General features: G+C 37.2%; 1 protein-coding gene across 4 annotated transcripts in view; it reads left to right on the forward strand.

Annotated features, from left to right (window-relative positions):
• Positions 1–21,384, forward strand: part of vti1a (vesicle transport through interaction with t-SNAREs 1A) — a 117,566-nt gene that overhangs the window by 1,552 nt on the left and 94,630 nt on the right. For all 4 annotated transcript variants that reach the window (XM_053640605.1, XM_053640603.1, XM_053640606.1 and 1 more), the window contains exons 2-3: positions 7,961–8,019; positions 8,930–9,040. In XM_053640605.1, coding sequence (XP_053496580.1) covers positions 7,961–8,019; positions 8,930–9,040 — 170 coding nt within the window. The remainder of the gene's footprint in view (positions 1–7,960; positions 8,020–8,929; positions 9,041–21,384) is intronic.

A 21,384-nucleotide genomic window follows, 5' to 3' on the forward strand; every position in this document is an offset into this window, starting at 1 on the left:
CACTTCTAATTGGTTCACAGCATATTACACAGAGTTAATTCTCACATTTACATACATCGCAATTCACACTCCTACTCAATATTTCGCACCTCGTCACATGCTTAATAAAGTCCATGGGTGCTTTTTTTTTTTGTTCTTCTTTCCATTGTCTTTTGTCTTTTTAATTCACACATAATCTGTTTAAAAACCATCTCAGCGGGGACATGGCACTGATTGATGACCATTTTGCATCTCATTTTCCATATTTTGTAGTTGGTAATGCAGATAACGAGCCAGTAAAATTCTTTTTCTTTTATAGAATTTTTTTTATCAAAGGTTCCATACATTTTTGGTTTTTCACTTATGTTTATATCCAATCCTATATTTATAATTTTTTGCCATATCTCCGCTGAGCGTGAGCATTGTATTAAAAGGTGTTCAACAGTTTCATCTTCATCACAGTTATTGATGGGGCATGTTTTTTTTTTTTTGCAACAAAAAACAGCTAGTCTACCAACACTAATTAACCATGCCACAACCCGAATGATTTCTGAAATGTCTCTTGTATTTGTTTTTGATGCACTGCTCACTTTTGTCTGATGTAAGATGTTTGTTTAAAAATACCTCCATACTCATATTCATTTAGCTATATATGTTTTTACTAGTTAAGTTACACCAGTACAGTTTTAAGTGTTCATATTTAGTTGTATAATCTCCATATATTAGTTTATGAAACGGTGCTGTTTTCCTTGGCCGACCTGTTTGACGTCTGGCTGTCAGTACACCAGTGGTTTCTTTCTTTTTTCAGGAAATTCCAAATTGTTGTATTGGCTATGCCCAATGCCTGTGCAATGGCTCTGATAGATTTTCCCTCTTTTTTTGAGCTTCAAAATGGCTTGCTTTTCTCCCATTGACAGCTCTCTGGTCTTCATGTTGGTTTATCCTTTTTAACAACAAATGCAGTCTTCACAGCTGAAACCCAGGGCTCAAACCAAGAGTAGACATTCATAGCTATTAATTGTACAATTAATTGTGCAGTCAATTTAACAGGACACACCTGCGCAACAAGAAAAACCTGTCAGTCACATGTTCTTTAATTATCATTAATCACTTGAAAAATGGGTCAGTTCAAGCAAACGGTGCCATGCTGTAAGTTGTTTAACATATCTACATATAAACAGGAAATTCTGAAGCGGAAACTCAGATCTGCTCTCTCATATTCTTCTATTGATGTCAAACCCAGATGTCTTCAGTGAATATCAAAAACAAAGACGTGGCCTTGCTGTTCTAGTACTTTCACAGGGGATTGTAAGATAAGATAACACTTTATTAATCCCAGGTGGGAAATTCCAGTGTTACAGGCAATATAGTAGCAGGAGAGTATTAAAATAAACAGCTATATAAATGTACACACTGTATGAATATATACACAGAGTATAGCTGCTGTGAAAAATGGTACACTTGTATGCTGGTTATAACGGTGTGCAAAAATGTCGTTGTGCAGCATTGGACCGAGAAAAATTCTTAAAGTATGATGTTTATCCTTCTAGAAGTAGTGCAGAAAAAGCAACATGGCTTCTCGTTTGGAGAACAACAGGTCCATGTTTGAATACTCTGAGTGAATAATCGTACAAACAGAAATCTTTAACAGTATTCTCATAAAGCAATTAAAACCATGTCATTTAAAACTTATGTAATTAAAAAGGTTTAACGTTATTTTATTCTGTATTACTTTCCTCCAATACAACAATACAAACATATAAAAAGCATCATTATTATTATTATTATTATTATTATTATTGGGTTCTGTGAGGAAGAATCACAGCACATAGATCATTGTTAAACAGCATGAGCATTATACTGAACCATGATCTGAGCCATGATCAGTTGGTGGTGCAGTGTACATAAGTGTACAAACGATTTACAGCTTCCAGACTGATCTAGAACTAAAGAGGGATTAAGATTTTGGCATCGTTACTTACTCCATTCCTGTTTCTCTGTATTTGGAATTTTCCTTACAGATACTGTAGGTAGAGAAGTAGCTGGGAGAAAATATGACTGTTCCAAATGCTCATTTGTGGGTGGTTAGCAGAACACACATGCAGCTTTGCTGATCGTTCGTTCGTTTGATTACACAGTCCTTCTACTGGATACTGGATACTCGCTGGGCTAATGTACCACCTACTGTTGATCATATGCCTGTCAAATAACATTGTTTTGTACAGTACTTTTGCTGTAACCATGTTCATTAGAAAGGCAACATCAAACAAATTCTTCTTACTTTTAATCACATTTTATTGGCTATCAGCTGATTAACCAATCAGAATCTACCTAAACTACTGGGATGAGTGTATTGCACTTATTAATATAATAGGCCAGATCACCACTTTCTCCTTGAAATTAATTCTTGGCTATGCTGCTGCATATAATCAGCGTTTTTAAAAACGTGTGATGTAACTTGCGGAGTTTTTTTTTTTTGTGCTTTTTTTTCTGTCTTTGTGTTTGTTTTTGCACGGTCTTTCACAGTGATGTTTGTTGGTAAATGAGACCTTTTAGCTGAACTCATGTTCGATGCATGTTAATAGAAGAGAGCTTTGGGTGAATGCATGTTGTGATGTCACATGACACGTCTCGGCCCAAATCTGCGGAACATCTGTGATAATTTAGAAAAATTGCAAGCTCTTCCGAATATTGAGGAGTTTGCTTGGTATTGCATTAGTTTCTCTGATTGCAAAATCGTGAAATCCTGGTGGGATTTAAGGGACCTTCCAAGTATATGCTGATGGCCATGCAAGTATATTTTTTCCGTTTAAGCATTTTCTGCATTCTGAATTAATTCAAATCTGAAAAAATCTTAATTTATTTTATACTAGTCTATATTTTAACTTAATAATCAATATTTTCCTGTTCAGATAATAACTATTTTCCAAAAACTTCCATTTCATGTAATTTTCCATTAAACTATATAGATACAGAAAGCAGTGGAAAACAAACACTATCATAAACGACAGTCTTTTTGTTTATTGTTTATATATTTCTGAGCAAATCCCTGAAGTGTACCAAATGTAATAATTCACTAGTGTAAATTATTCATTCCTCCCACCATTTAAACTAATTAGCTGTTAAATTTCTCTCCAGTATTGACAGTGTACTTTGTTATAAAGCAGCCTGTTATAAATCGGTACATCAGTCATGTGATGTTGGGTGTTTTATATCCTCAGCTAGTTAATGGTGACTTAGTGGGGGACTTGGTGAGTGACTAGGCTATGGTGCGTAGTACAAACTACAATGTGTGTAGAGTTTAACAGCAGTGTAAAATGCACAAGCACAGCCACTTATCAACACTAAACATTTAAGTAAAATTAATTTATGTCTACTTTATACACTGTGGGGAAAAAAAAAGACATTTGTTTAAACATGGCATAACATGTAATAGATAAACATAAAATGTTCTAAACAATTATATCATCCCTCATGACAGCAAGCAACTGGTCACATTGCAGCCCCAAGAAATTTGATTGTGTTAGGTGAGAAACGTAAAAGTTTCATTCTTCCAGTCTTTTGACCGAAAGTAATGATTTATTTGACCATTTCATATTAGCCATTTCATTATATTATGTAACTAACTAAGAATGAGCATTGTGTTTACCGACTCTATTATTTATAACTTCCATGGACAAAAAAATTCTCATCCAACAACAGAGCCTTATTGTACAATGTTAACAATGTTAATAGATTGTACACCTGAGCAAATGTAATTCTAAAACACTGACACTCTCTAATGCGCCAGTAGTGCATAGGGCCAAATCTGCATGTGACTTGTTTGACATGCATGATAGAACACTACACTTGGCCTCAAAATCACAGGACCTTATTCCCACAGAAAATGGTGGATTATTTGGAACAGCAGGAGGCAAATAGACACCCACAGTTGTGTCTATATGATAATTGGGACAGGCCCCCCCCCCCCCCCCCCCCACACACACAACTTTTGTGTTGGGATGTTTTGTGTTTCTCCAGATTTTATGCAGTTTAGACTTAACAGGTCTTAACTGGCCAGTTAATTGATCAGTAAAAAACTGTGAATGTTTTATTGTCATAACAGTTCTGTAAACTTGTGGGAACATTGAAAACCACAGACATTATATCGTAACAATCAGGACTAGTTGGTGCACATCCCCAGCCTACATTCTACCCTACTAAATAGTATGCTGTTACACATATGGGGTCATTTTGAATTAGCCTTTAGAGTCTTTAGTGCATAGTATGTGGTCCTGAATTCATCAGATGCATTACTGCAGCCGTCAGATGTGTGTAGAAGAGTGCAGCACAATGCACTGTAAAAATGTTCTTCCACACGTAGGCGGCGATAGTGTTTTTCTACCAAAATCTTACAGTTAGCAGTTTTTAAATGTAAATTAAGTATTAATCAAATTAGTCTGCTTATGTAAAACTATTGCTTGAATTTTATTATGTGATATTAAGGCCTGATATGGGAGGCTGAATGCGTGTATAGATAATGAACTAATTTGATGGTGAAAGTCAATAACAGTTAGGGATGTCACGATACCAAAAATCTAGTAGTCGGTACCGATACCACCAAAAATACACGATACTTGATACCATGGTGTGGTATAAAAATAAAATTTTAAAACTCTCCTGGAGGACCTCCTCCTCTGGCTGATACTGGCAAAGAGAGAGAGAGGGAGAGAGGGGGATATTTTAGTTATCAAACACTGTCTGACAATGACCTATAAAACAATGGAGGCTGCAAGTGCTAAGGTGCACTCCTAAACGTACGCATGCACACACACGTCCTTATACTCTGAATGCAAGCCTTAGTTTAAATTCACTGATCTGGTGTCAGGCCAAAAACATTTATTAAAAGCATGAACATTTGAATAATTATTAGTGAAATTAGGCTACATTTAGGTGACAGGACACGGGCTGAATGGCGATGCATGGTGGCCCATTGGGAGGTAGTTTATAACATTGCAATGCGTTAGCTTTGTTAACAAATAACTGGCTGTCACAAACATTACATGGAGCATAACGTTAGCTGGTTTCACGGCCACAATGCCAGTTGCCTCAAACATAATATAGGACCGTCTTTCAGGTGCTTCGCCAAATTCCAAGTGCTTCCTCGCTTTGCTTGAAATGAACAATAGCATCGGTTGCACACCGGCTTCAGAGCATCAATTATATGTTTATTGTCATCTGCCTCAAATGCAAATTATTTCCATATTCGACCCTTCCACCTTTCCTCTCAATGAGTCAGGGCGGAACTAAACTTGTCGCCATCTTCTATAGTTTTTTCCATGTGCTTGTAGGCAATCTTCTTGTTCTTCTTCACCACTTGTGGACCTACTAAAACACTTGAGTATTTGCTGCCCCCATTAGTTCCAGAAGAATTACAACCTCGTCATCTTCATTACCAACAGTACTAACGCTACTGCAGAAAAACAAGTACCGTCACATTTTAACAATGTTGGTACCGAAGTCTCGGTTCTTGTGACATCCCTAGTAACAATAATGTGTAAATACTATTAATATTATTTTGTTAATATGTGAATTTGTGAGTTTATGCAAGAATAAGCGGAAAGAATCTTTTGTTTTTTACAAAAGTAAATTTTACAGTAAAATAAGAAATATGTTTATACGAAATGTGTATAACAATGAGAGTTTTCCTGAACTGTGCTGCCTAACTTTTTTTTATTATTATTATTATTATTATTATTATTATTATTATTATTATATCCTTTGTGCTTGATTCAACTTATTTTATATAATTTGTAAGTAAAATGATAACTGACCCTCTCTTATAATTTCGTTAGTATGTATAATATTTCGTATCATTTCTAGTACTGTTGTACATTACAGATAGAACATGGTGTAGCTAATGAGTAACGCTATGTAGAAAAAAAAACTACAACAAAAATACACGGGGAGATTTCTCATTTAAATAATGTACTAGAGTTCATTGCTTGTATCATTTCTCTTGCTTATTGAAGAGAAAGAGAATGTGCATTGTGTTCTATTGTTACATTGTGTTAAAGCTTGGCAAAAACAGGATACTTGTCGTCCGTGCAGCCCACCAGCAGCTGCTAAACGCGTTTAAATAAACACCGTGAATATGAACAAAAACATTCGCTGTGTTTGCTCATCACGCATAGCCAGGCTTGTCTCCTTTTTTTGCAGAAAAGTTTCGTTCTTGAATTAAATTTTATGTTTTGTGTGTGCGGATAAAGATGCCCAATACACCCCCCCAAAATCATATGTTTGTTGGTGACCTTCTGTATGATCTCCTAAAGCCAGCATCAACAAAACTCTCTTTTTGTTGTTATTGCAGTGCACAATGTCCCATGTGCAGACCCTGATAAAGCACACTGGACAGATTAAATGTCCTTGGCTGGCTCGCTTCATTCATTGAAATAGATGTTCGCCTTTCTAGGTTTTGTTATGTACAGCACAAAACCCAAGCTTTAAATAAGAACTCAAGGAGAATGTTCGCTCTCCTTCCATTAAACTTAAATGAGTATTTCTTATTTAAAAAGTAACCCCAGAACGACAATGTCTGCCAATCAAATGCTCTGAAAAATTGAACGGAGATGTAAAGACACACCTTAGTAAGAAAAGTGTAACTCTATGTTGGTCTGATGGTCAGTGTGTGGATCTCCTGGGTTGCTACTATTGTCCAGTACATGTCGAGTAGGGACATGCATATTTCAGCCTGTCCTGCACTGCTTCTGTATAGAACAGCCTTTGTCTGCTCACCTTACAAAGAATTGCCCCAGGCTGTTTACTGTGTGGGCTCTGAGGTTATATCTAGGTTTGAAAAATGGATAGATGTCCAACAAAAGATGGGTGTACTTTTGTTTTGACTGTATTGACAGGCATCTGCTTTTATACTGTTAATGGATTTTTTTCCCCCCAGCATTTTGTTTTAAGGCAGTGCTAGTCTCGTTTTTATTCTTTCCATGCATTTTAATATATATACAGTACTGTGCAATAGTCTTAGGCACATGCAAAAAAAATTCTGTACAGCAAAGTTGCCTTCAAACATAATAAAATTAAATGTTTCTACACGGAAACAAAATTTTCTCAAAAATATTTTATTAATAGTCTCAGGCAGTTTTGTGGTAAGGTTTATTGAGCATCTTGCAGAACCAGACATGGATCTTCTGGAGACTTTGACTGTCGCACTTGCTTCTTATTTTTGCAGCAAAATCCTGCAACCATCATTGTGTTTTTGTTTGTTTGTTTGTTTGTTTGTTTGTTTGTTTGTCTTTTGTCTGAAAAGTGTCCCTTACGTAATATGCTGCTTCCTTTACGGACATACAAGCATTTTTCTGAAACATTTAATTTTGTGCTGGAAAACTAATGTTTGGGAATCTTGTACTGACTCGATATTATAGAAGTCATAAAATAAAAAAAATAAAAATCTATAATAAAGTTTGTACTAAAAAAAATAGGCTGCCTAAAACTTTTGCACAGTACTGTGTATGATAATATATATATCTAAATTGTATGGTGTTAGTTTTGTTAATCTTACACGCTTTTTGTGTTGTTAACATCCGATTATGGTTATTACAAGAACATATAAGGGAAAAATAATGCTTTCGTTTGTATTTGTCCGTCACATCTGCTGTCATTTTTTAGTTCTCATTTGTGTCCTCGACTCACAAAGATGCCACATCCTGATTTTACTCTATGGCTCTATGGCTCGAGTAGTGTTTGGTGGAATTGGCATCTTCCTCTGTGAGTTAGCACGAGGCTCCTCCACAGACCAACAAAGATGTTTACACGTGGAGAAATAGCAGACATCAAATACGGATCTTTCTATGACACGAACGAGTAAATACATCTTCAAACGCAGGCTTGTTTTTTTTTTCCTGTTGATGTGCGAGTAGTAGGGCTCTTGTCATAAAGCGCAGCTCTCCCATCAACTGATCAATATGTTTTTCTGCTTCTTCCTTTTCAGAGGACAAGACGCAGCTGGTTCTAAATGTCGACAAACAGCTTGAGGAAGTCAGAGAGTTGGTACGTCTTTGATCAGTAATTTCCACTTTCCACATTTTCTAAATAATGAATTTGGGAGGGGGGAGGGAAAGAAAAATCCCCTGCATAAACAACATCTGTAATGTCAGCGGTGACATTAGACACTCTTCATGTGGCTGAAGGCTTCTCTGTGCTAACAGTGTGATCACATCCTCATAATACAGATTTAACTGACACCACATGACACATATCATGCCATTAATGCAGAAAGGTGTCATCTGCGGTGCTAAAAATAAGGACATGTGATGCATGTTGATTGCTTTTGTGCTTGTTCCGCCATGTAATTGTTGATTGGATGCTGTAAATCCGCTGGGCTGTTTGTTTGCGTGTGTGTGTGTTGAGGGGAGGTGTACACATGCTCATTGATGTGACATGGACACATGCAGTAGCTGTCAGTGAAGAGCCACAGCACTTGGTAGATCTGCAGTGAGACTCGCTTCTCTACTTATTTGATGACTTTCCCTAGCAGTCAGAACTAATAAACTGATCATAAACTGAGCTTTTTGGAAGAATTGGCTGTAAAGGTGTTCCAAGAAATTTGTTACTGTCTTTTTATATAACAGTAAGAGTATGGCTTTAGGGTGTCAGGCAGCTGTGGGAGGTTTAGCAGTATAAATGAGAAACCAAAAGGAGAAATTAAAGGAGATTGTAAAATCCTCTTTGGACAGCAGTAGAAAAGACTCCATTTTGTCAGAACTTGGTGCAAAACTGCACAACATCTAGTCATAGGTTCTGTGGGCCTTAACTTTAAAGTATCTTTTTTTCTTTCTTTCTTTCTTTTGCTTTCATGGTTTTCTGTTCTTCTGCTTGCAAAGTTTCCCTTGTTTTTGCTAAACGTGGGACACAATGTAGTTGGTTCACAAGTTAAGAAAATCCAATCTGCTGTGCGTAGTTGGAGCAGATGGACCTGGAGGTACGAGAGATCCCCATTCAGAGCAGAGCCATGTACAACAGCCGCCTGAAGAGCTACAAACAGGAGGTGGAGAAGCTCGAGAAGGACTTTGTGAGTACAGCATACCCCACAACACCCGCTCCTACACTACATACGGCGCATCAAGCTTTGTTTACGCCATTGTTTACGCAAACATGTACACAAACACAAAGCCCAAAAAATGTATTCCCTCTTCAAAACACAATTCTTTGAAGGTCAGTGGTGTCTACCGAGGCTAATTCTGAATGTGTTTTCTAAACTTGTGTTGGGCCTGAGGAGCGTGAGGCTGTGCTTCTCCTCCATGTCCTTGTTTAGTTATTCATAAATCGTACCCACCGTCCAAAACCCACCCTACACACATCAAACCTTAATGAAGGCCTTGCCCTCAGAAACTGGTTTTTGTCTTGCTTCAGTTTTTTATTGTCCATTGTGTTCAGACATGTACTTATTTCTTAAGAAAATATGATTATTTTCTTTACATTCTTTGCTTTTACTTTCAATGGATTTTTACTGCCTGTGAATATCACACCATTGTGCCATCTGTGTGAATGCGAGTAATTAATCTGTCTGAAATCTGAACTCACATTAAGTCTCAGCACGAACCACTTCCCATTCCTTTTCTTTTCCTGTCCTTCTTCCTCTAAATCCTGCGTTCAAACCCTACACGTGTATCTAATTAGAGGTGTGCTCAATATCAATGCCAGATGGTAGCTGCATCAACAAAGATTCCAAAAAGGCGTGAAATAAACGAGAACATTTAAGAAAATGAACTCTTTCCAATGATCTGATGCTATGCCTCTGAGATTGATGGCTTGGATCAGAGTGAGATCTTTTTTCTCTCTTGCTCTCTCTCTTCCCCCCTCAGAGAAGCCTCACACTCCTCACCATGGGCATTTAATTGGCTGATGATTAATCTTTAACTTCTCTTGCTTGACTGATGCTGCGGTTAATTATCATGCAATTAACACTTGCTGTGCAGTGCTTTTACATTACATTCAGCATTCATCTGAGCCGTTTAACCCCCTTCAAGTTAAACTTGTGGATTATTGTTTTCCTTTGACGTGTTCAGATGTTTAAATCGTAGGATAGCAGTTCTCAGTTCGCTGGTGTAGCTGAATACCTTTTCTTGAAAAATTGTAAACATCACGGGTCATTTCCTGTGTATACAGGAAGTTTATGTATGTTAATTTGTTTAATATGCATCTCCACGGTGATTTGAAAACGAGATAATTGGTCTGATTTTGAATCCGATTTTCTTCCTTCAGCATGCATTTGAAAGACCCCCGAAGCTACTGTTAATAGTAAGCCCTAGCAAATGTCCCAAAGCTGAGCGATTCAGCAGGGTGCTCAGAAGTGCCAAATGCTTTAACATAGATGGCTTATCCTCGCTGCCATGCAATGTGAGCACACGCGCGCACTTCTAAGAGGTGTCATGAAAAAGGCCATCGCTTATTTTATTTTAAAAAAGAGTCTTTGTTGTGCTTCCATGGGAAATCAAGGCTCTTTCCTGGCCTTCCCCTCATCTGGTCTTCCTGGAGCTTCTCTCTCTTTACCCCTCTCTCACATCCAGTCATTCACCCGTGTTTGAAGTCTTCCTGCCATTGCCACTTGCCACACTCAGCCTCCTGTTCAGTAGCAGACGGAGACTGGTTGACCCAGCAACTCCACCACTCTTCTAGGGAAAAAAGAGTAACATATCAGAAGGACCTGCCAAAGGCGGGTGTGCTTGATGATGGCTTCATTTTGATAAAGGGACAGTGGGTCTGAAAGCCAGGCCCTGTAGAGGCCATACATTGGCAGAGAAAAGAGAGTGTTGATTTATCTGTCATTGGTCATGCTAAAAGTCATTGGGTTCGGGGACCAGAGTGACATGCCTCTTAGTCATGCCTTTGATCTGACTGAAGAGCATCGTAATGGAGGCATAATTTAATGAAGCCAGTTGGGTAAATAGACTTCAAATCTTCAAAAGAGCTGAGTTTCACCACCTCTAAGTTCTCTTATACGGCCATAATATCATGCTTGTGCTTAGCCATAGATTATAAATATCCATTAAGTATTGACGTATTGTGGATGCCCACAATGTTTTGCTTTAGAATAGAATTATCATTAATAATCAGAAATATATTTTGGGGGTTTGATACAAATCACAGCTTTCCACTTCTTCAGCCGAGTTACTTGTAAGACTTAATTTGTTTTCCTTCATGAAAGGTGGCAGCATAGCCTTTTCATGAATTTCATCGAATTATAATCAGGTCTATGACTTGCCACTTTCCTGACTCCCTTTCGCTTGAATATTTTTCTCTTCCCTGACCATGAGATGGCGACATTGTTCTAAATATCTTACCAACAAAAACTGCATCTGAGTTGTTTAGGCTTAAAGGCATTCGTGGATCAGAAGAGCCTCTTCTTGGTACAACTAGACCTACTTATACCCAGGAATAGCTCTCCGAATTGTTTATATCTATAATATTTGAGAAACTCAGAAATTAGACTCAAGAATCCTGATATGTGGCGAGTGCTTACAAGGTGACTGTTAAACCAGAATGATCAACAGATCTCTAAACTCTTGAACCCTGCACCCACCATTACTCTGAGCAGATATTTAACCGGTCTGATATCTCACACTGGTACAGTCTGTACAATAATTGATTTTGTATTGCATTGAAGTGATTTAAAGGTAATCGGAATAAAGTTTCTATACAGTCTTTATTTACATCATCTCAACATGTAATACGTGCACAAATTCCCTATGATAAAGTTATATTCTACATTATATGAAAATGTTTACATTTCTAAAGCATAAATACAGTGTAAATCAGAAATCAGATTTTGCAGCTGAGGTTTAGCAGTGCCAGTTATAACACTGGTGTTACATGATCTTCATACTGGTGTACATGGTTGCATCAATAAGATTACATAACATGTTCTTTATTTAGTATGAACACCACTAACAGTGATGTGTACAAGTACTGAAATACACAAGCATATTTTATAATAGATATCTGTAGATATCTCATAGGTGCAATCGATATGGCAGATTATGTAAGTGTTCGTGAGCTGTCCGTATTTCACTTTATAATATGCAGATGACGGTGATGTTGTGTTGCATGGCTGTATATTACCACCTTACAGCTTGTGACGAAACATTGAACATCATTGGAAAAATGGGGATGTTTATGAAGCAATTATTTGAATAATTTGTTTGTTTTTGTATAGTTGAAGGGTGAATGAAAAAGCATAAACTATAATGATGGATTCAAGAATGTATTTAATTCATTCAAATGTCTTTTTTTTTTTCTTAAAAATAACAAACAATTTTGCTGAATATTTTGATAAATGTTTAGTTACTTTTAGAAATTGCTGTTGTGTGTAATATGTATCTTGGAGATATTTATAAGTAAATTATTTAGGCTAAGTAACTTGATAAAATAAAAAGCACATTTTGTACATTGGACCTTCCAATGTGTATGAGGAAATAAAATAGTTTTCTAGGCGTTATGATTCTTAATGCTAGATGCATTTATTAGTACTTGAACATGTTATGCATGACACAAGTCTAATCAATTCCAAAAACTGTTTAGTATAGAAAAAGATTGAGCGAAGAGTTTTAAAACGGCAGATTGCGTCTTTGGCATTTTTCTCTGAAGATCTAATACACTGACGGAGGGAATCGAGGGAAACGTGTAGAGGTGTGATTTGGTGGCTTTGCGAAATCTGCTCCGTGGCGCATGTGATAATCGCAGTGATGGGAGGTTGATGAGGTGAAGTCCTGTGTCACTCAGAGGGGAAAATCAGGGCTCCTTGGCTGGAAATGAGAAGATAGTGCACTTAATAGAAATGGGATGCTATCACTGAGCCAGTAAACTAACAACCTCTCAAAACACTGCAGCTTTCTGTGCATTCATGTTGCATCATTTAGAAATCTATATCATCTTTAAGAAATGTGTGTAACTTTATATACATGGACTATATATAGAGCTGCATTGTTTGGCCACTGTAGCACTTATCCTCATTATGCCAGTGTATCCTTATTGATCTGCAGGACACACAGGACACCTCATCGTTTAGAGCATGAGCACGAGATAAAGCAGAGCTGTCTGCCCTCCTGCCCTCTCCTTACCACTAGCATGAAGACATAAAGTGACAATTTATTTTGCCAACTGTCTTAATAATGGAAAAATCATGAAGTATTTATAATGGTTCCTATTTTAAAAAGCACATCCTGGAGTCAGAGCCAGGAAATATACAAGTGCCAGGCTATTTTGATATCCAGTGTTTTTTTTGTGTGCGTGTGTTTTTTTTTCTTCTTATTCACTGTTTATTTACAGAATGGACAAAGTCTTTGACGTGCTTTAAAGTTTCCCACTTGAAGTTCATTTACTTTCCTCTGACTTAAGTGCCTCTAATGAGCACTGTGTAAAAGCATGAGCACATCTCTGGGAATATTTTGGCTTGAAGTCTGCTGGTTTAAAAGCTGAGGCGGTCTTGATGAAATCAAAATATTTGTTTCAAGCAAAAGGTTTGCTACGTGACGAGACCAGCTAGCACGATTGTTCGTTTATCGATGTACAGTAGACGTCTTTTGTTTTACGTCTTGGTGACCTGATGTAGTACCTGATTCGCTGTTGTGGTGCCTTTGTTTTTCATCTATAGTGAAACTCTTGACTTATGGCTGTACAACTTTTTTTTGTTGTTGTTGTTGTTTTTTGTTTTTTTCCCCTCTCCATCAGAGTTAAATACATCATCCTGATCGCTACTGACCTCTCTAAATAAAGCTAAAAGCTAGTAATTCCTTTATTAATTGGATCGCGTTTATGAACCGTTTGAAGTTTACACTGTGTGCCTATATTTGTTTGAAGAAGCAACTAAATCCAAATTTGGATTTAAACTGTGTTTAAAAGAGTGATGAAAGAATGATGTATCGTCTTAAGTTCCTCACATGGCCTGCAAAACACCCTTAGGGTGCATCTCTCTTATATTTGCATATATTTGTTCTTAACCTTCACAAGTCTTATTTTAAAGTGTGAATGAAGTTAAGTCCAGTGGGGTTATGGATATAATGCTCCTGTGTGAGGCAAATCTCATTTGAATTGTGCATGCATAATGAAGTTTTTTTTTTTTAAAAAAGCATATAGAAATGTATAGCATTAACAATGTAGCTAAGCTCATGCCTGTTTACCATTCTGATGCTAATAACTTGACCATTCAGTCCAGACAAAGGTCATGCTATTGAATGTCTTCATAAGAAGGTTATATAGCGGATCAATCCACATATGGACATGAACGTTTTCACACAGTAATAAACCCAAATATATTTGTGACTAGCAGACTACCCTCATAGCTAGGTCTTAGAATAGACAACACCGTAAGGTCAGCAGATAAGCCAGTGCTAAAGCTAAGAATGAGTTAAAAGTGCATTTCCAAAGGAGAGATGGAGAGAGAAATTTTGAGGCAGGCATGGGGGAGGCATAGAGGAAAAAGTTCCCTTTTTTCCTTTTTTTTTTTTCTGGAAGGTTCAGTGAACCATATGTAGGTAGCCACAGGCTAATAGGCGATTGGTTCCTTGCTCGCCAGGTATCCTGTGCCTCAGAAATCCCTCTTCCATTTCCTCTAATCTCACCTTTTCTCTGGTGCTGACCCGGGGAGGCACATTTTAATCCCCACTGCACGCCAGAGGAGAATGCTGGGATGAGAGTGGGTCCAGCCCTGCCTGCTCTGCCAGGCTCCCTTCCCATCGGCTCTTCGTTATTGATTTCTGCAGCACTGACGAGCCAGGGTCGACTTTGCTAGCACCCGTGCCAGCCTCTTTCCCAGACTGCCATTAATGTGCACTAGAGAACAGCATAGAGAGAAAAATGAAGACGGGGGGAAAAAACAGCCTTTGATTTTTCATTAGAAATGCTTCCCTATTTTAATATTGAGTTTAATCGGCTCTTGTGCCTTAAAGAAATAACCGTTCACAGCGACTCCCCGGCCTTCAAAAAGTATATTCTGCTTCCTCAGTCAAAGACCGTTGGAGTTATTCTTTTGTTGGGATTTCAGTTGCAGTCTTTTTTATGTCTGTTTCTCTCGCCCACTGATGATGTAAGTTGTTTGGCTTATTGACTGCTATTTTACATTTAATTAAAAAAAAACTTCACTTGGCAGAAAAATCTAAATCTATTTACAGCTACTACTAAATAGTAGTATGAAGATGTTTAAATAAATAAAACTTATTCCTTTCCAACCTTTGAACATGTTTATGTAGATACAAGTTAAATAACTATAAATTACATATACATAATATTATACATTATTTATATATATATATATATATTTGTGTATGTCATTATACCTTTACCATGTATATGGTTATTTTATTTGTAGGCTTTTATTATTAAATTAACAAAAGTGCCACATGTTAAAAACAGGCTGACAATTTTTTTTCAGATAAAATGCACATAATGATTTAAGTTGCTGGTCTTTTTATTTTTTATTTGCCACATTTTTGTTTACAGTCCGTATGGTGTGTTAATTTGCTATCTACCACATGTGTTCTTTTGGATCATAGTAAAGGATTTTCCCCCAGACTTCTGTGGTTGTGAAAAGTAATACTTTGTGCATTAAAGCCGCAAACCACCAGCCTGTGTGCTAACGAGAGGCTCCATGCCTCGTTGTGGTGCTTAATTCACTGCTCCTGCATTTTTATTTCTTTCTTTCTTTCTTTCTTTCTTTCTTTATTTTTTTATTGTTAAGTGACTAACACAATTATCTTGTCCACACTCAGACATTTGGTCATTTATCTTGCACACACACATCTCTTGAAATAAACAAAAAATTAACCAAAAAAAAAAAAAACATGCAAACCAGGAAGCAATTGCTGTATTGTCATTTTGTCCTGACTTTGTCCTTTTTGCACCAAAAAAAAAGAGAAGAAAAAAAATTCTCTCTCTCTCTCTCTCTCTCTCTCACACACACACACACACACACACACACACACACACACACGCACACACACTCTCACTCACTCACTGTCCACTTTAATAGGAATGCCTGTACACCTGCCATTCATGCAGTTATCTAATCAGCTAATCATATGGCAGAAACACAATGCATAAACTCATCCAGATACAGGTCAAGAACTTCAGTTAAGGTTCACATCAAATATCAGAATGAAGAAAAAAATTTGATCTCTGACTTTGACCGTGGCATGGATATTGGTACCTGATGGGCTGGTCTGAGTATTTTAGAAACTGCTGATCTCCTGGGAATTTCACACACAACAGTCTGTGGAGTTTACACAGAATTGTGTGAAAATCAAAAAATTTGTTACGACAGCTCTGTGGGTGGGAACACCTTGTTGATAAGAGAGGTCACAGGATAATGGCCAGACTGGTTCGAGCTGCCAGGAATCATTATAGTAAGTCAAATCACTCTTTCCAACCGTGGTGAGCAGAAAAGCATTTCAGGATGCACAAAACATAGAACTTTGAGGTGGATGGGCTACAACAGGAGAATACAACATTGCATTCCACTCCTGTCTGCCAAGAGCATAAATCTGAGGCCATCATGTGGACAGACTCACTCAAACTGAACAGTTGAAGGTCAGAAGAAACAAACAGTGTTTTAACTGAAGCTCTTGACCTGTATATACATGATTTTTTATTTTTTTTTGCAATGCACTGCTGCCACATGATTTACTGAATGGATAACTGAATGTGTGTGTGTGTGTGTGTGTGTGTGTGTGTGTGTGTGTGTGTGTGTGTGTGTGTGTGTATACACACACACACACACACACACACATATATATACATATAATGTGTGTGTGTATGTATATTGTGTGTGTATGTATTGTGCTGTGAAAAAGTTTTCCCCATCCTGATTTTTTTTCTGTTTTTGTTTCAGAAATGAAAACAAAATCTAAGATAAGGAAACCTGAGTAAACACAATACAATAATGATGATATTATTATGATATGATATTTAAATGACTCTATCAAACTGCACCCATAGTTCAGCTGGAGTAGACACAACCAATCCTGATTACTGCAAACCCTGTTCAATCAAATCAGCACTTAAATAGAACTTTTTCAGCAGCATGAAGTTGGTTAAAAGATCTTACCCAGTAACACACTGCCAAAATTGAAAGAAATTCCAGAAATAATGAGTAAGAAGGTGGTTGAAATACATCAGTCTGGGAAGGGTTACAAAGCTATTTCAAAGCCTCTGGGACTCCAAAGAACCACAGTGATAGCCATTATCTCCAAATGGAAAAATTCAGTACCGTAGTGAACCTTCCCAGAAGTGGCTGACCTTTCAATATTCCTCCAGGAGCACAGCAACTACTCATCCAGGACGTCACAAAAGAGCCAAGGACAACATCAAAGGAACTACAGGCCTCTCTTGCATCAATAAAGGTCACTGTTCATGACTCCACTATCAGAAAGACACTGGGCAAAAATGGCATCCAGGGAAGGGTGGTGAGGTGAAAACCGCTGCTAACCAAGAAAAATTATCATATCAATATTAAGGCTTGTTGGAATTTTGCCAAAATACACCTTGATGATCCTCAAACCTTTTGGGAGAATGTTCTGTGGATTGATGAATTGAAAGTGGAACTGTTTGGAAGACAACGGTCCCGTTACATCTGGCGTAAATCAAACACTGAATTCCACAATAAGAATGTCACACCTACAGTCAAGCATGGTGGTGGAAGTGTGATGGTGTGGGGATGCTTTGCTGCTTCAGGCTCTGGGCAACTTGTAATAATTGAGGGAAACATGAATTCTGCTCTCTACCAGAAACTCCTAAAGGAGAATGTCAGGTCTTCAGTCCGTAAGTTGAAACTCAAGTGCAACTGGATTATACAGTAAGACAACGATCCAAAACAGAAGAGTAAATCCTAGTCCTAGAAGTAAGTGATCTCCAGATATCTGAAGCGTTTGCAGTTATTTCAGCCAAAGGGGGCACAACCAGATTTTAAGCTTAAGGGGGCAGTTATTTTTTCACGTGGGTGATATGTGTTGGATGATATTTTTTTTGTTGCTTCAATTTAAAAAAACAACAACCCCAAATAAATAAAAACTGTGTATGTTTACTCAGGTTGCTTCTATTTTATGTTATATTTCTTTTGAAGATGTAAAATTATTAGCATGAGAGATACACAAAAGCAGAAGAAATCAGGATGGAGCAAATACTTTTGTATATTATATTTGTATAAATATATATAATTTATATATTTATTTATAATAATAATAATAATAATAATATGCTGCAGAACACATTTGTGTGTGTATGTGTGCATGCTGTTCTTTTGGCCTGTGGAGAGTGTTAGCCCCCTGCTAGGATGTGATGCATTATTTAAGACTCTGTTGTGATACTGCAGCCTGCTCGAAAAAGTCTTTCTTTCTTTAACCACTAAAGCACTTCGTCTCTCTGTCGCACCGCTCCCACTGATTCGCCTTTGACCATGAGCTATACATGACGTGTTACATGCAATATTCAGCTGTCTGCTGTGTTGCTCAGTCTGATTTTTTATTTTTTTTAATATAATGATCTTAGGATCACAGAGAGTGTTTATTTTATTTTTCACATGTGCAGTATTGCTTCTTCTTAAACATTTGTAGGAGATTATTATGGGCAGAAAGAATAGGTTCAATTCCAATTTAAGTCAAAATCAGAACCGGGCAGACTTTTTTTCCCCTCCCCTCACTGGTGAGAAATACTGAATGAGACACACTTTGTAAATTGTAAATTAAATATCGTTAATTACTCTTCATGGTTTGCCACCAACTGTGTGCGTGGGATGAAAATAAAGAGCGGAGAAGTGGAAGAAACACATTTGCAGAGTCGCATCAGGGCCTCTCATTAAACTCTGCCCGTGGGTGTTTTCACGCCTTTAACAGCCAATCTAATGAACTGTTTATTTTTGTAGCCGACAAGGTATCTTTCTTACTAGTGCATCCTTTTCACTGTCAAAAAAAAGAGGGTGTTGGAAGAGGGGAAAAATGGGTTGTTTTTCAACAAATCTGATTTTTAATTATTGATAGTATTCTATGAGGTAAACCATGGGTCATAAGACATTTTTAGAGATATGAATTCAGTACATAAAAATATGCATCTTCAATATGAACGTAATGCATGATTTTGATTTTTATGTTTTTTTTTGGTTTCATTTCTGTCAACCGAGTTATTAAAATGTGTTTATTTTGACAGGATGTTCTCCAGCTGACCAGATGCATCTGTTATAAAAGACAGACAGACCACTTTGCACAAGCTTAAGCTGGATCTTTGTATCTCAACCTGTCATTCTGGGAATAGAAGCAAATTCTCACCCAAGATTAGGAAAAAAAGTGACGAAAAGAAACCAACCAGATTAAAAGATTTTTCCTTTCTTTAACAAAGCAATAAGACATCTGTGAAAGTGATCGTTCTTTTTAGATTACAAAGTGTCTTCCTTTTGGTTTCATACTTTTGTGCAGTTTTAAGTGGTTCCAGCTTCAGCATGCTGTAAATGGTATGAGGAAGTTTAAATCAACTGATTTAAAGTGCTAACCCTATTATTGATTTTTGTAAAGTCTTTCGCATTAGCTGAACTTTAAGTGATTTTTAGGGTATTTCTACCCATTATTAAATGCAGCATGTGCCGGCATCTGAAGGAGCTGAAGCACTAACTAATGGTACTTGCTGCTGAAATGAAAGCTGTGCAAAGAGGGGAAAAGTATTGTACTGGTGTTTAACGTCGAATGTCAAAGTTACTAATCCGGTTTATCACTAATCAAAGCATTTCCAAGGTTTAAGGCATTTTCAGTCAGTATTAACCATCTTCTGTGCTGTAGATGAAGGAAGAATAATCATTACATGGCTTGTTTGACTGCAGGGGGAGTTTTGAAATGGTCTAAATGGTTTGGGAAAGACATCCCTATTTGTTTCAATCACAAGCTTTTCCCCGTCCATGACTTAAAGCTACATTTGCCATTCTTTTTGTGAACGCCCCACTCAAAGGTTATGTTGCCAAAGAAGTCGGTGCTCTGAGCTACAACAAACTGCTATTTAGAAACAACAGAATGAAACAAAATAGCGCGGTTGTTTTGCAGAAAATGTCAGCGTATGTGTTCAAATAAAGTGTTCTCCAAGGCTTCCAGTTTCAATTACCAGCGAGCCGACATTCCCCAAAGTTATGCCGCTGTTCTTTAAGATGAAGCTCAAATGGAACACGTGGGTGTTTTTCTCTCCCTGTAGTGTGTCAGGGTGTCTCTTTTGAGGACACATCATTAACAATTACTGATCAGTGTAGACAAAAATATCATAGCTCTATTGGTCCATAATGACATTTTTATTTTTTACAATTTTTAATTGAATTAACCTTTTTTTTTTGTCCTGTGTGTGTGCGCATATATATATATATACACACACACACACACACACACACACACACACACGTGTGTGCATGTATTTTTTTTTTTTTTAGCTCTATTATGCCTCTAATATTCTTGTTTGTAAATCAATGTGTTTTTCAGTCATTAAAAAGACTTCATTATTATTTTTCAAATGAATACATATAGTCACTTATATGCAAAATAATAATAATTATTATTATAAATATAAATACTTACTTTGTCTTGGTAAGTAAAAATTGAGGGGACAAACATATCAGGATATTATTATCTGATAATATGATAAAGAAATGTCATGATATTACATTAAAAATTAAATACCTTGGAATTTTTTGCCTCCCCAAGTCTGTATCTTGGGTTATGGAAATGTACTGCGTAATAAAATAAATAAATTATTAATAATAAGAAGAAGAATAGAAACAATAAGTTATTCATAATTTTATTATTATGTTTATTATTTTACTATTGTTATTATTGTTGTTGTATTAATAATAATAATAATAATAATAATAATAATAATAAGTTATTATTGCTTGTGCATTTTTTGTTTGTCCAGCCACTGAGCAGCAGTGAGCAGAGCAGGGGAAGCAGGCTCAGTAAACACTATTTATTTCTTACTGCCACTGTGTGTTTAGTTTGGAGGGTATTTGAAGAGGTTTGCTGGTTTTGTAAACACACCATACACAGCTTGTGCTCTTTCAGAATTCAAGGTGGCACACTCTGAAGTGTGTGTGTGTGGGCGTATGGGTGTGCCTGTTTTCTTTTCTCTTTTCGTTCTTGGACATGGCATCCCTCTCTCCGGTGTGCAGCGGAGGAGACCAGGGGAGAGCGAGCCTGAATCTGATGGCACGCCAATCGCGTCAACCTGGGTGATGAATTATTCTCTGTCTAGCTGCTTGGCTGTGCATTATCACAGGGCCTGCCAGAGTACAGCACCGACAGCGGTGACAGCCCCCAGAACACATTTCTCTCTGACAACTTACACTTTCTAATGCGCTCCCTACCTATGCCTCCTCCTATGGTTCACCATTCTTCACTTTTT

Source organism: Ictalurus furcatus, chromosome 13 (assembly GCF_023375685.1).
Source record: "Ictalurus furcatus strain D&B chromosome 13, Billie_1.0, whole genome shotgun sequence".
Taxonomy (NCBI): Eukaryota; Metazoa; Chordata; class Actinopteri; order Siluriformes; family Ictaluridae; genus Ictalurus; species Ictalurus furcatus.